Source organism: Aegilops tauschii, chromosome 1 (assembly GCF_002575655.3).
Source record: "Aegilops tauschii subsp. strangulata cultivar AL8/78 chromosome 1, Aet v6.0, whole genome shotgun sequence".
Classification (NCBI taxonomy): Eukaryota; Viridiplantae; Streptophyta; class Magnoliopsida; order Poales; family Poaceae; genus Aegilops; species Aegilops tauschii.
In genome coordinates, this window is record NC_053035.3 from 483,234,827 (window position 1) to 483,246,307 (window position 11,481).

At 40.6% G+C, this 11,481-nt stretch overlaps 1 protein-coding gene and 1 non-coding gene across 3 annotated transcripts; one reads left to right on the forward strand and one right to left on the reverse strand.

Annotated features, from left to right (window-relative positions):
• Positions 1-9,491, forward strand: LOC109779366 (phosphoinositide phosphatase SAC7). 2 transcript variants are annotated; one of them, XM_020337982.3, is made up of 19 exons: positions 1-295; positions 1,729-2,102; positions 2,186-2,277; positions 2,507-2,564; positions 2,712-2,768; positions 2,866-2,899; positions 3,020-3,100; positions 3,238-3,344; positions 3,483-3,569; positions 3,683-3,760; positions 4,179-4,249; positions 4,340-4,438; positions 5,258-5,357; positions 6,395-6,503; positions 6,611-6,683; positions 7,300-7,393; positions 7,846-7,938; positions 8,236-8,302; positions 9,062-9,491. In XM_020337982.3, exons 2-19 carry the CDS (start codon positions 1,740-1,742, stop codon positions 9,193-9,195), a joined length of 1,797 nt encoding a protein of 598 aa, XP_020193571.1. In that variant the 5' UTR covers positions 1-295; positions 1,729-1,739; the 3' UTR covers positions 9,196-9,491. The 2 variants fall into 2 exon arrangements, with proteins under 2 accessions (XP_020193571.1, XP_040247377.1); XM_040391443.2 differs by having other exon boundaries at positions 15-295; positions 2,183-2,277.
• Positions 9,492-9,801: 310 nt separating this feature from the next.
• On the reverse strand, positions 9,802-9,874 carry TRNAR-ACG (transfer RNA arginine (anticodon ACG)). Its single transcript has one exon. It is a non-coding gene; the product is annotated as a tRNA-Arg (tRNA).
• Positions 9,875-11,481: the final 1,607 nt, after the last annotated feature.

Below are 11,481 nucleotides of genomic sequence, written 5' to 3' on the forward strand. Positions count from 1 at the left end.
GAATTCCCAGGTGATTCGAATCAGATCAAAGTTGAAACAAACACAAACGGGGCCTGAGTGGGGGCACACGGAAGCTTGGCAGAGCACGTGAGAAATCCGGTAGGGAGTCAACGTGCGTCCGCCCCTGGTCCTGGTCTGCAACAACGCAGAGGAGCGAGACAGGAGGGCACGATCTGCATCACCGAGGCCGCCGGTCGGTTCCTGCCCTGCCTGCGACGCCACCTCTCGCCGCCCCCGGCGTCGCTCCGCCGCTCGCCCCCATCTCCCAGCCGACTCGCGCGCGCCGGCCGAAAAGGTCAGTCGGCAGCTCAGATCCCCTTTTGCTCTCGCCGTGATTTGCCTTGCTTCTTCAGTTCAAGCATCAAACTTTTAGTCGGCCGGCGACGTGCTAGCTGCACCTGACTAGATCCGAGTAGTGCCTTACCAAAGCTTTAGCTCGGCCGTGCCTGGATCCCGGTTACCCCCACACCACAAAGTTTATCACCCACCTTCTTCTGATTCTCAGCTTGCCCGCCCGATCCTGATCCGGAATCAACCTATAGGCAGGCAGGGCCACACCGCACGGACAACCAGATCCCCCCAATCCCCCATGGCCCAAGATCTCCAGCACTGGCCGCGTGCCTAGGCGTCAATGGCCGCAGGCTGCGCTCTCTACGCCGCCCCCCTGCGCAAATCGCCGTTTGACTGGCAGGGTTCAGGGCGCTAGAAGATGGCTTGCTTCGCAGCAGAGTTGTTGTGTTCGTCCCATTGCTTCCAAAGCTCGTTTACCCTGGCGCGGTGCAGGCCGCTCGCTCGGCCCGCTTACGCTTGTCCATGCCGCCCAAGGTTCAGTTTATATGTTTTAGCTGCTGGCTTGCTGCTTGTGCTTGGGTGGGTTTCAGCATTACAAGGGGCTTGCTCTGATGATAATATTGGTTATTGTCTTCAATCCAAAAGAAACGATGCAGCCAAACTTCTCTTTCTTTGATAGCTAATTAGTAAAAATAAAGTTCAGGTCAGGTGGGAATGGCGTCATTACATTTGCCATGAAAAGTACTTTGGCAGCACTATCTTTTCTTATATGTTCATAAAAAAATTAGTAACCGTCCATGTTGCATACTGGAGACTGAAAGGTAAAAAACGGTGTTGTTCTATTTGGAACAGAGGGAGTATTTTAGTAGAAATCTTAGTTCCATATACGCCATCATGACTTTTTTTTAATTCTAAGCACCACCTCGCAAGTATTTTATATGGTTGCAAAACTTTGATCAAACTCCTGACTTGTATCGTTAAATTGAAACTGAAAAATTTTATGTGGTGTGGAAAAATCAGTTAATGATAGCAATAACATGCAAAGCATATGTTGCTACTCATGTCCATGAAAAAAAAGTTGTAGGAAGTATAACAGAAAAACAACGAAGTAAATAATCATCTTTGGCATCTTAGGCTACTATTTCAATGCCAGCATTAGAAAAACAATTCACGCTTTCTATTGAAATTTAGTGAATAGGGTAACACGTAGTTCAGACAATCAATGATTGTTGGGGTGTTTAGACAGAAGTAGTTGCTTTATTAGAACCCCATGACTTGTATGGGGTTTCTTAATTCATCCTCAATTCCTCATTATTTAAGTGTATGGTCACATTGTGGTCTGTTGAATATATTAACCTTTTTATTTGTATCCCTTGTCATATCTCATATGGCTGCTTCACTATACTTAACGTGGATGGTATTTGATCTCTATTTCAGGGTATCCCATCATGGATGCAGCAAAGGACACAAACCCGTCATGTAAACTCCACACAAGACTGAGACTCTGGGAGTTTGCAGACCGTTATATATTTGAACCAATTGATGGTCTTGCTGACTTATATTTGTCAGTTAGCCGGGCCAGTGGATCAATGAATTTAGTTGAAGAGTTGCCACCACGTAGCCCCTCCATAAATCCTAAAGTTCAAACAGTTTTTGGTGTGATAGGAGTGCTCAAACTTGCTGTTGGATCGTATTTTTTTGTGATCACTGACCGTGATTGTGTGGGATCATACTTGGGGCATGCAATTTTTAAAGTGACAGGACTAAAAGTCCTTCGCTGCAATGACTCGCTTAACACTTCTCCCGAGCAGGTATAACAATGCTTATTTGCTCCTAGTTAATATTATTTCTACCTATATTCCATCTGCTAAACATCCCGATAAACTATTAGCAGAAAAAAATGGAATCTGAAATTTCCGAACTCCTGGATGCTGCAGAGAAGACCATGGGCCTCTACTTCTCCTATGATATCAACTTAACACTTAAGTGAGTATCTTATTTACACGAAACATGCCAGTTACACTTGTGTATTAGTGTCTAAGCCATTTAACTTGTTAATGAAGAGAGGATTAGAATACAATATGCATGTTCTCAGCTTTAGTAGTTGGCATTTTGTCCCTCTCTCTTCATGTTTATGGTACAGACATGCTGACATGTTTTAGTTACTTTTGTTCTCACTGTAATTGGCATCATATCTTTGTCCCTACTATTCCAGTTCACAGAGGCTGTATGATGTCGATGACGAGTTCAAATCACGTCCTCTTTGGAGACAGGTTCGATTCCTTCTCACTTCTTGCTGTAGAGTTTGCTTACACATGGAAATACCAGTACCAGGCCATCTTTGTTATGCCCGTCTGGCTGCATTTTCAGCTATGAGTATAACTATTCTTTCACAGATTAATGAGCATTATTCTTTTCAGGCAGAGCCGAGATTTCTGTGGAATAGCTACTTGTTGGAACCTCTAATTGAGAACAAAGTAAGATCAGTCTTGCCATTTATTTGTTTTTTCAGTTTTGAAGGAGTTATAACCAATATCTGCAGAGTATTTGATTCCTGCTTTTTTCCTTTTACAGCTGGACCAGTATTTGTTGCCAGTCATTCAAGGCAGTATCCTTGTCATACATGTCATTTACTCTTTGTAACGGCCAGATATATAAGATGATGTATTTTTATGTGAAACTCAGTGAGCCCTATAATGTGAGTTACTACAACTTAACTAAATATCAGGTTTTCAGAATATCCAGGCAGAAGTTGGGTCAGAGAAGGTAAATGTGACCCTGATAGCACGTAGGTGCACAGGGAGGATAGGTGAGGTTTACGAGACATCAAAATAAGATTATTCACAAGTTTCCTTCAATTATATAATGTTATATTCTGATTTCTTGTTCTTGAGAAGCTCAATGCCCTATGATCGAACAACACTTCATGAGGCTATTATATTGAAGGTACTCGTATGTGGAGAAGAGGAGCTGATGCAGAGGGTTATGCTGCAAACTTTGTTGAATCAGAGCAGATAATGCAATCAAAAGGCTATACAGCATCCTATGTACAAGTAAGTTTCTTCAGACATACAGACAGCTTCTTTATTACCCTTTGTTTTAATATATGTGCTAATAGTCTCATTAGTTGTTTCTTGGTTCCGAAAAAACTTTAACCACCTCCAAACATTAACAAATTATATGTTATGTAGGTTCGAGGTTCTATGCCATTCTTGTGGGAGCAGATTGTTGATTTGACATACAAACCTAGCTTCGACGTTGTTAGACAAGAGGAAGCGGTGAACTCTCTCAACTTATGCTTTGTTTTGTTGACGTTGATCAGCAATCCAAGTTGTGTTTACTATTTTCTTTCCTCTTAATTTGTCTTGGGCTTCTTTCTATGTTTCTTCAGCCTAGTGTACTTGAGAGGCACTTCAAAGACTTACAAAAGAAATATGGAGCTGTCTTGGCTGTTGATCTTGTCAATACAGTAAGTACTGTTCTCTCGGCCTTCTAGCTCAACCAGTGCTCTGTTCAAGCTAAGATATACTTGCTTCAGAAATGCCATCACACATTGCTTCTGCTCCCGGTTAAGGTGTCTAACTTACAAAATTAGATTCAAATTCTTTGTTTTAAAGATCGATGATTCTCATAGTCACTTGTATACTTGCGTGCTGTTTCTTTCTCTGGCATGATTTATTCCTTGACATGGAATTAATTTACTTGTTCAGCTTATGTTGCGGATTGGTAAAAAATAATACTTGATGAAGTGATTATTGACGGATTTTTCTTTCAGACAGAGCATGAGTAGCACATTCTTTCCTAATGAGTCTGGCTTGTTAACTTTATTCTGTTTTCCATGTAATGTTCATCTTGTACCTCTCTTTTTTCTGTATGGCTATATTCAGCAAGGTGGTGAAGGCCGACTCCATGAAAGATATGCAAAATCTATCGAACCAATTCTCAGTGAAGATGTAAGGTAATGCTTTATTTTGCTGTTTCTATCTACTGTAGAGTTATCATATCGCGTCTTAGTAGCTAAATGTGTATCTAAGCTTGTCTTCTGCAGATATGTGCATTTTGACTTCCATCGTATTTGTGGGCATGTTCACTTTGAGCGCCTCTCACAGTTGTATGAGCAAATTGAGGATTACCTGAAGAAACACAAGTATGTTGCCAGACGATATACTATTTTGTGTTCCATCTTCCATGACATACTACCAATCACTTTTGTGCATTTAAGTTTGGTTTTACTTTTCTATTACTGTATGTTTTCCCCCTCTCTGAAAGGCTTTGATATGATCTGCTTGCTCCTTGAGGTGTTCCTTGAAAATTACAATCTCTTAACAGTTGATATGTTTTTTCTCTTTTTTCTGCAATCAGGCAATCTCTTAACCATAGAGATTGATCTATGCTCATTCCCTTAAAAATTACACAAATCTTAAAGCAGGAATAGGGTTGATATGATCTGCTTGCTCCTTGATGTGTTTCGAGATTTGTACAAGTAATATTTAAGTCGGGGATGTAATTGTTAATCGGTTAGCTTTGCTTACTACTAAAGTGGCATAATCTATTTATGGTGCTTGGTTGTTTTCATTACAATGTAAAAAAGCGATACCATCATACCCCCAGTCATCTTATTAGCAAACAACTTATTTTTCGACTCCACTTAAAAGGTTTGGGTATTGGTTGGAGCCTTGAAGGCACTAGTGCATCTGCCTCAAAAGAGCTACATCCTATATGCTGTTTTTGGTAAAACAGAGTTCCTGGCAGAACATGAAAATTTAATCATGTCTTCAGTTGTACTCTTAGTGCTGTCCTGTGTAGCTGTTTGAGTTTTTTTCATCTTAGGAAGAAAAGTGAAGAACAATTTGTGGTTTTATGTACATCCATCTACTATGTTCCCTTGTGCTTTATATTAGAGATTCTTATATCCTTCGATGGTATCTTTCCTTCTCATGGTATTGCTAACAATGTTGTGCTAAAGGTACTTCCTGTTGAATGAGAAAGGCGAGAAAATTCAGGAGCAGCTCGGCGTTGTCAGAAATAATTGTATTGATTGTTTAGATCGTACCAATGTAACTCAGGTACATCTTTCCAACTTCCAAGTACATCTTTTATTTCCTTTCATATGAATCTCAATTTTAACAACAGGTTTTGTAATCCAATAACACTTTAATAAATTCACTTGGCATGACTGACGTTATTTTTACATGGGCTATAGTTTAGCAAACAACTTATAGAGTCCAATATGTAGGATCAAGGATGACAATATGAGCGATGGGGGTGGGAATAGAAGACTTCTAAAACCTTCTAACAAGTTTTTTGTGTGAAAAACTCAAGAAAATTAGTTTTGTGCCGTTTGATGCTTTCATAATCTGTTATTTGCTAAGTGCATGGTGCATCAACACCCTTTTTCTAGGACACTAGGTCGAGGCTATCCTAGGGTTACTAGCAAGCAGACAATGCGATTCTATAAATGCAAAGCGCAAAGTAAAAGACAAGAGATAAATCACACAAGGAGACAATAAGCTGTTTCTTATGGTTGGTATTCCCTAGTCTACATTGAGGGCAGGCGAACTGAGCTTGCTAAGGTTGCTGCTGCTCCACGCCAGGGATGGCCAGTACCAGGTCACTCACAATTCTGCAGTAGTGGTCCTGCGTCGAGAATTAGGATGGTTCTTTCCAATCAAGTTATCTATTTCCCTAAATAGTGTAATTAGTTACCTAGGATACAAATTAATTGTTTGATATATTTATCATTACCTAGTTTATATTGAGATCGATTCTGTTGAGAATTGTTAGGAGGAGAGTCATATATATAATGGGGCCATGTTATCACTAGTATTTCTCATCTCCAAGGCTCAGCATGTTTGGTAGACAAATCCCTTGTCCCTATCTCTGTGGTGTGGTTAACTGCATGACAGGGTCACCCTGCTTAGCTCACAGTCATGGATAACTAGGCATTATATTTACTTCTATCTTCATAAATTCTTTTGTCATGGACTATTAGTCTGTTACTACCGTTCTTTCTTTTGTTTTATATATCTCTTCCGTCTGTCCAACTTTCAGTTCTTATCTGTATATCTGAACTTTGCTGATAATCTGTACTATGACAAAACAGAGCATGATTGCGAGAAGAATTCTGGAGAGCCAACTTCAACAAATAGAAGTTTTTGGTGTTAACGATACAATAACCAAGTATCCAGCTTTCGATGCAAGCTACAAAGTTTGTGAGTATTATGTTCACATTTACTAGCCTGGGTTTTTCTCATTTGTATGTCTCCCATGCTTTTGTATATTTAAGCGGTGTTGCTGAAATAGAAAAATCATTTTCCAGTGTGGGCCAATCATGGAGATGCAATAAGCATTCAGTACTCCGGAACTCCTGCTTTGAAGGGAGATTTTGTTCGGTAATTTCTATACAACGCAATATGCATGTTCTTATTGTAAGTGCATTGTATTTGCATCTATTGCTAATCTTAGTTCCTCTCTTTCCCAGAAAGACTGGGAACTACTCAGTTGCGTTGCAAAAACGAATGTTGATATTTTCACCACCTTGATTATGTTCACAGCTGAACTACTCGCAGCAAATCTCCATAGTCTACCAGTTTCACTGAGATAGCGAGCAACTGTAAAGATATATTTTACTGATCTGTGGTGCAAACTCCCCATCATTGTGGCAACTGAATACCCTTTGGGTAGTGTCTCTTTGTTAATGTCAATACTCCCATCCGTCCGAAAAGCTTGTCCCAAGCTTGTCTCTCAAATGGATGTATCTAGCACTAACTTGGTGCTAGATACATTCATTTGAGGGACAAGCTTTTTCGGACGGAGGGAGTACCTATTAGAGCTAATGGGCCTAAGATAACAGATAACTATCGATAAGAGCTCTGTTCTTGGAACTCTAGTGCTACTTATTGTAAGCTCTGTAAGCTCATTTTATTGCCTATTTGCATACTTCTGCTGAAACATAGTGGTGATAATATATTTATGTTCTCTGTATTCTACATTATTTTTGTCCACAAGGTACGGGAAACGAAGTGCCCAGGGAATTTTGAATGATCTCCAGTATTCACTTGCTCGATACTACTTGAACAACTTCGCAGATGGGACGAAGCAGGTATGCAGCTGACCTTTTATGCATGTGAGACTCATGAGTATGGCGCTTTGTCAGTAGCCAAGTCAATTCATGACTGAGACTTTGTCGATTCGTCATCTTGATGGTGCCCAAACGTCAAACTATTGTTAGCCCACGGTGACATTTAGTTGTTCATTGAATAGTGCGAATGCAACTAATTACATATCATGAAATCTGCTGGACACACGGAAAAAATATACTGTAAATCTGCTGGACACATGTTTGAAGAGGGGCCTTGTTGGCCAAGCAAGCATCCTCCGTAGTTCTGTGTTAATTACGTTTCCAAAATCTAGCGCCTCATTTCCAAAATCTAGGTTTCCAAAATCTTTCACCTCACATGGGCAACATCTACTGAACTTACTTCCAATAAAAAAACTGAACTAAGATGCAAGTGCCTCATTGTTTATTTGTGTCTATTTGTTTGTTCTATATAGGATGCCATGGATCTTCTTCAAGGACGTTACATCACATCTGTTAGTCGAGACATGGCACCTCCAACAAAAGCAGGATTTGTAGAGAGTTATGCGGTGAGTACAATTTTACTATTGCTTTCTGTTCTTACCTGTGGACTTGTAGGATTGTGAAGTTGTTCATTGGAAAATGGAAATGCCTATTTAGTATTCTAGTATAGGTCAGCTCTGGAATATTTCTGATATGTACCTGGCCTTGTGGGTGTGCTGTTACTAGGCACATGATTGCAGACACTTAGTACTCACTTTAGCATATAGTTATGTATGCTACACAGATAGAATGGATACAGAAATGGGTTTCGTCTATTTTTCCAATAGAGAAGATCTCTCACTTGTGCTACTCCTCTTTTACAGTCCGCCCGCCTTGCTTTTGCATTGGTTTCCGGAGCTTTTATGTTCATGATGATGTCACTGAGACATGGTAAGATTTCTCAATCTGCTGAAAGCCTGAAATATGTGCTTGCATTCTGTCAACTAGTGCTTGCTATGTTATGCTTGGCTGCTTCTGATAATTATGTCAACTAGTGCTTGCTATGATTTGCTTGCATTCTGTCAAGCAGAAACTTTTGAAGTCTGTTTTTTTGAGAATTCTTTGGGTGCTGGACGCGCAAGTTTTGCCCCTAAATAATTTTAGTGCACTAATAAAAACTAGTATGTTTTGCCAAAATCCAGTCTGGGCAAGTTTCTTGCAGTTCTTTTCATATTTCAGTGGATTAATAGAAGAGTCATGCTGTTGCTACACTATGCCCCGTGGGGTTTACATACTTCCAACTGTGCCACTCGGAAAGATTTTTTTGGCCTAACTTACACATATTAATATTGTTGTAACCATTTGATTTTGGTGTCTACTCAAGACAAAGAATATCCATAATAATACATAAAATCTAGATTGATGCATGTGTCAAGTGGGTATCAAAGCTCCAGTGGATGCTTCCATAGCATTCGTTATATACTTGGTATCATCACAGTTACGGCTATCTGTATCACTTTGCAAGCTGTAACTTGGTTTTCCTGGGTGATTGTAACAAAAAAAAAAAGACATGTTCATCCCTTGATGGGAAATGTATGCGTATAACTCAACTGCAACCTCAGGTGTCCTGGTTGATTGTACCATACGTAGATGCCAATGTGGAGAATGCATGGATGCATATAACTCAACTGCAAACTCTCTTTGCTGCAGCTCGGCATGACGCTCGTCATTTACTGCTGTCACTTCTCTGGGCTGGTCTTTGTATCGGGATCACACACTTTGTGAGAAGCAATGGCCGGGTGTTCACGAACCGGCCCCGTGCCCACAAGTCGTCACGCCCTTGATGGAAGCAGGCGTGCGATAGATTATCATTCATTCATCAAACAATGGCAGCACTCCACTTTTTTTGCTATGTAAAGAAGATGCAACTGGTGTCCACCCCTTTCTCATGAAGATTGTGTTCTATATCTATCTATATGTATATTCTTTGTTCTTCAAGTCCATACGTAATCGATTTAACGACCACTTGCAGTATCGTCAGGACATAGTTACAGTTTGTTGTGTATTTATTCTAAACTGGCAGAATAATGTTTGTCCAGAGCTTGTGCAGTTATGCCAATTGAGAATTTTTTTTATCAAAGCGGCGTACAATTTGCAATGATCTTGCAAACGGTAGTTTCTTTTTACTCTCTAGTGAATGAAACTCTGCCTCCTGTGTTTTGCATTATAGCTATAGCTCATTCATACACGAGAGAGATGGCATATGCACGTATGTATGGTTTTGCGCTCTTTTTTGGCGTGCACATTTCATTTCCATGACGATTTGGTGAAAAGCGGCGATGGAATAAGATTTTTTTACCGTTAGATTCAGCTATGATAATGTAACAAAATCTGTCAGGAGGTGGGCCCAGAATGAAGTTTGATTTGAAAAAAAAAACGAGAAAAAGTTGCGACTCCGCTGGGGATCGAACCCAGAATCTCTGGTTTCGTAGACCAGCGCCTTATCCATTGGGCCACGGAGTCCTATATGATTTGGTGGCACACACAAATTACAATACTCGGCGATTATGAGCAGAGAATGAAAAAAAGACAACAGTGCTCAACAGCACATGTAAGTGTGAAAGTAAAATTATCCTTGAAACTGTAAATATATGTAGTAAAATCTATGTGTAAGTGTGGAAGTTAATGTAAATAAAATATGCTACTCCCTCGGATCCATATGCTGCGTGGCTTGCCAGAATATTTTACTCCCTCGGATCCGTATTGACCAAAACAACCAGATACGAGATCCGAATGGCCATGCGGCAACTTCATAGTAAAATGACGGGGTGGTTTGCCAGAACCCATTACCTCCAACCCCAGAATTTCATCCCCGCCTGTGTGCATGTACAACACTCCTCCTATAAAGTGGTGTTGACTACAACTGTCTATAAAAGGACTCCATGCAGCATCCACAATCCATGTGGATAGGTCAGACGAGAACACCTCAAATTTACTCGTATCGAGTGCCCAAAAACCATCAAACTTAAATACATGGAACTGCGCTGACCATGATGGATCGAAGGCCAAAAAAGCATCACAGGCGAAGTCATCTAGGCCAAGGTGAATATCAGGAAGTGACCTCCACTCCTGTGTTGCGGGGTTACACACAATGAAGCGGCAAGCTTCTGGATAAGTATAACTGCTCTTGTAGTTACAAAGAACTAGGCCATTGCAACAGTCCACAAATTCTAAGTGCTCATGGCCCGGCAAGAATGTAAGAGCTCCATTAATTTCCTCATCATTTGGCGACAGGCTAACAAGTTGGGCAACAGACGAATCTTCGCGTCCGTGAAAAAGACCAGTGGGAATTTTCGGCAGTTTTCGTTGGTAGTGTGGATCAGAGGCGAAGGCAAGCCAAGCCTTGCAGACACATTTGAAACGGCAGAAAGACTTGAAGGGCACCCGAGAGAGGATTTCCACCAATAGATCATCAGTTAGACTAGCAGCAGCAATCTCCTTAATTGAATCCATCTTTGCATGGCAGAATACTGAAAGGCAAAAATTGGCAATGTCAAAATACAATACAAATCATTTTTGGACCATGGTAAATTGACAATATGTTACTATGGAATTCATTCAATACCTCCATTCTACAGAGGTTTCGATTGTGTACGTGGAAAATAACTGTATTTCACATGTACTCCCTCCGTAAATTAATATAAAAACGTTTAGATAACTAAAATAGTGATCTAAAGACTCTTATTAGTTTACAGAGGGAGTATCGATCTAGTATATGTAAGATAGTAACCCAGTAGTATTCTAGAGCCACTCGACACACATCGATTGCCCACCCCATTTATAGGAGCTGTTCGGTTTAACAAAAGGTGACACGCAAGTAAACGTAATGAGATCACAACGGCAGTCCATGCAGTTATGGACGATTACTGAATTAGTTTGGTTGACGAACATAACTGGACTACAGAGTACATAATGGAAAAATATGAAGAAAAAAAAAACCCTTCTCTAATGTTCTAGCTATGGACAACATACGGCGAGCCGTCGGCCAGCGCCGGCCCTTACGCCCATGGCACGGCCTGCATGTTTGGAAGAAGAAGGTGCAATGGAGAGCACTGTCGGTCTCAATTGTG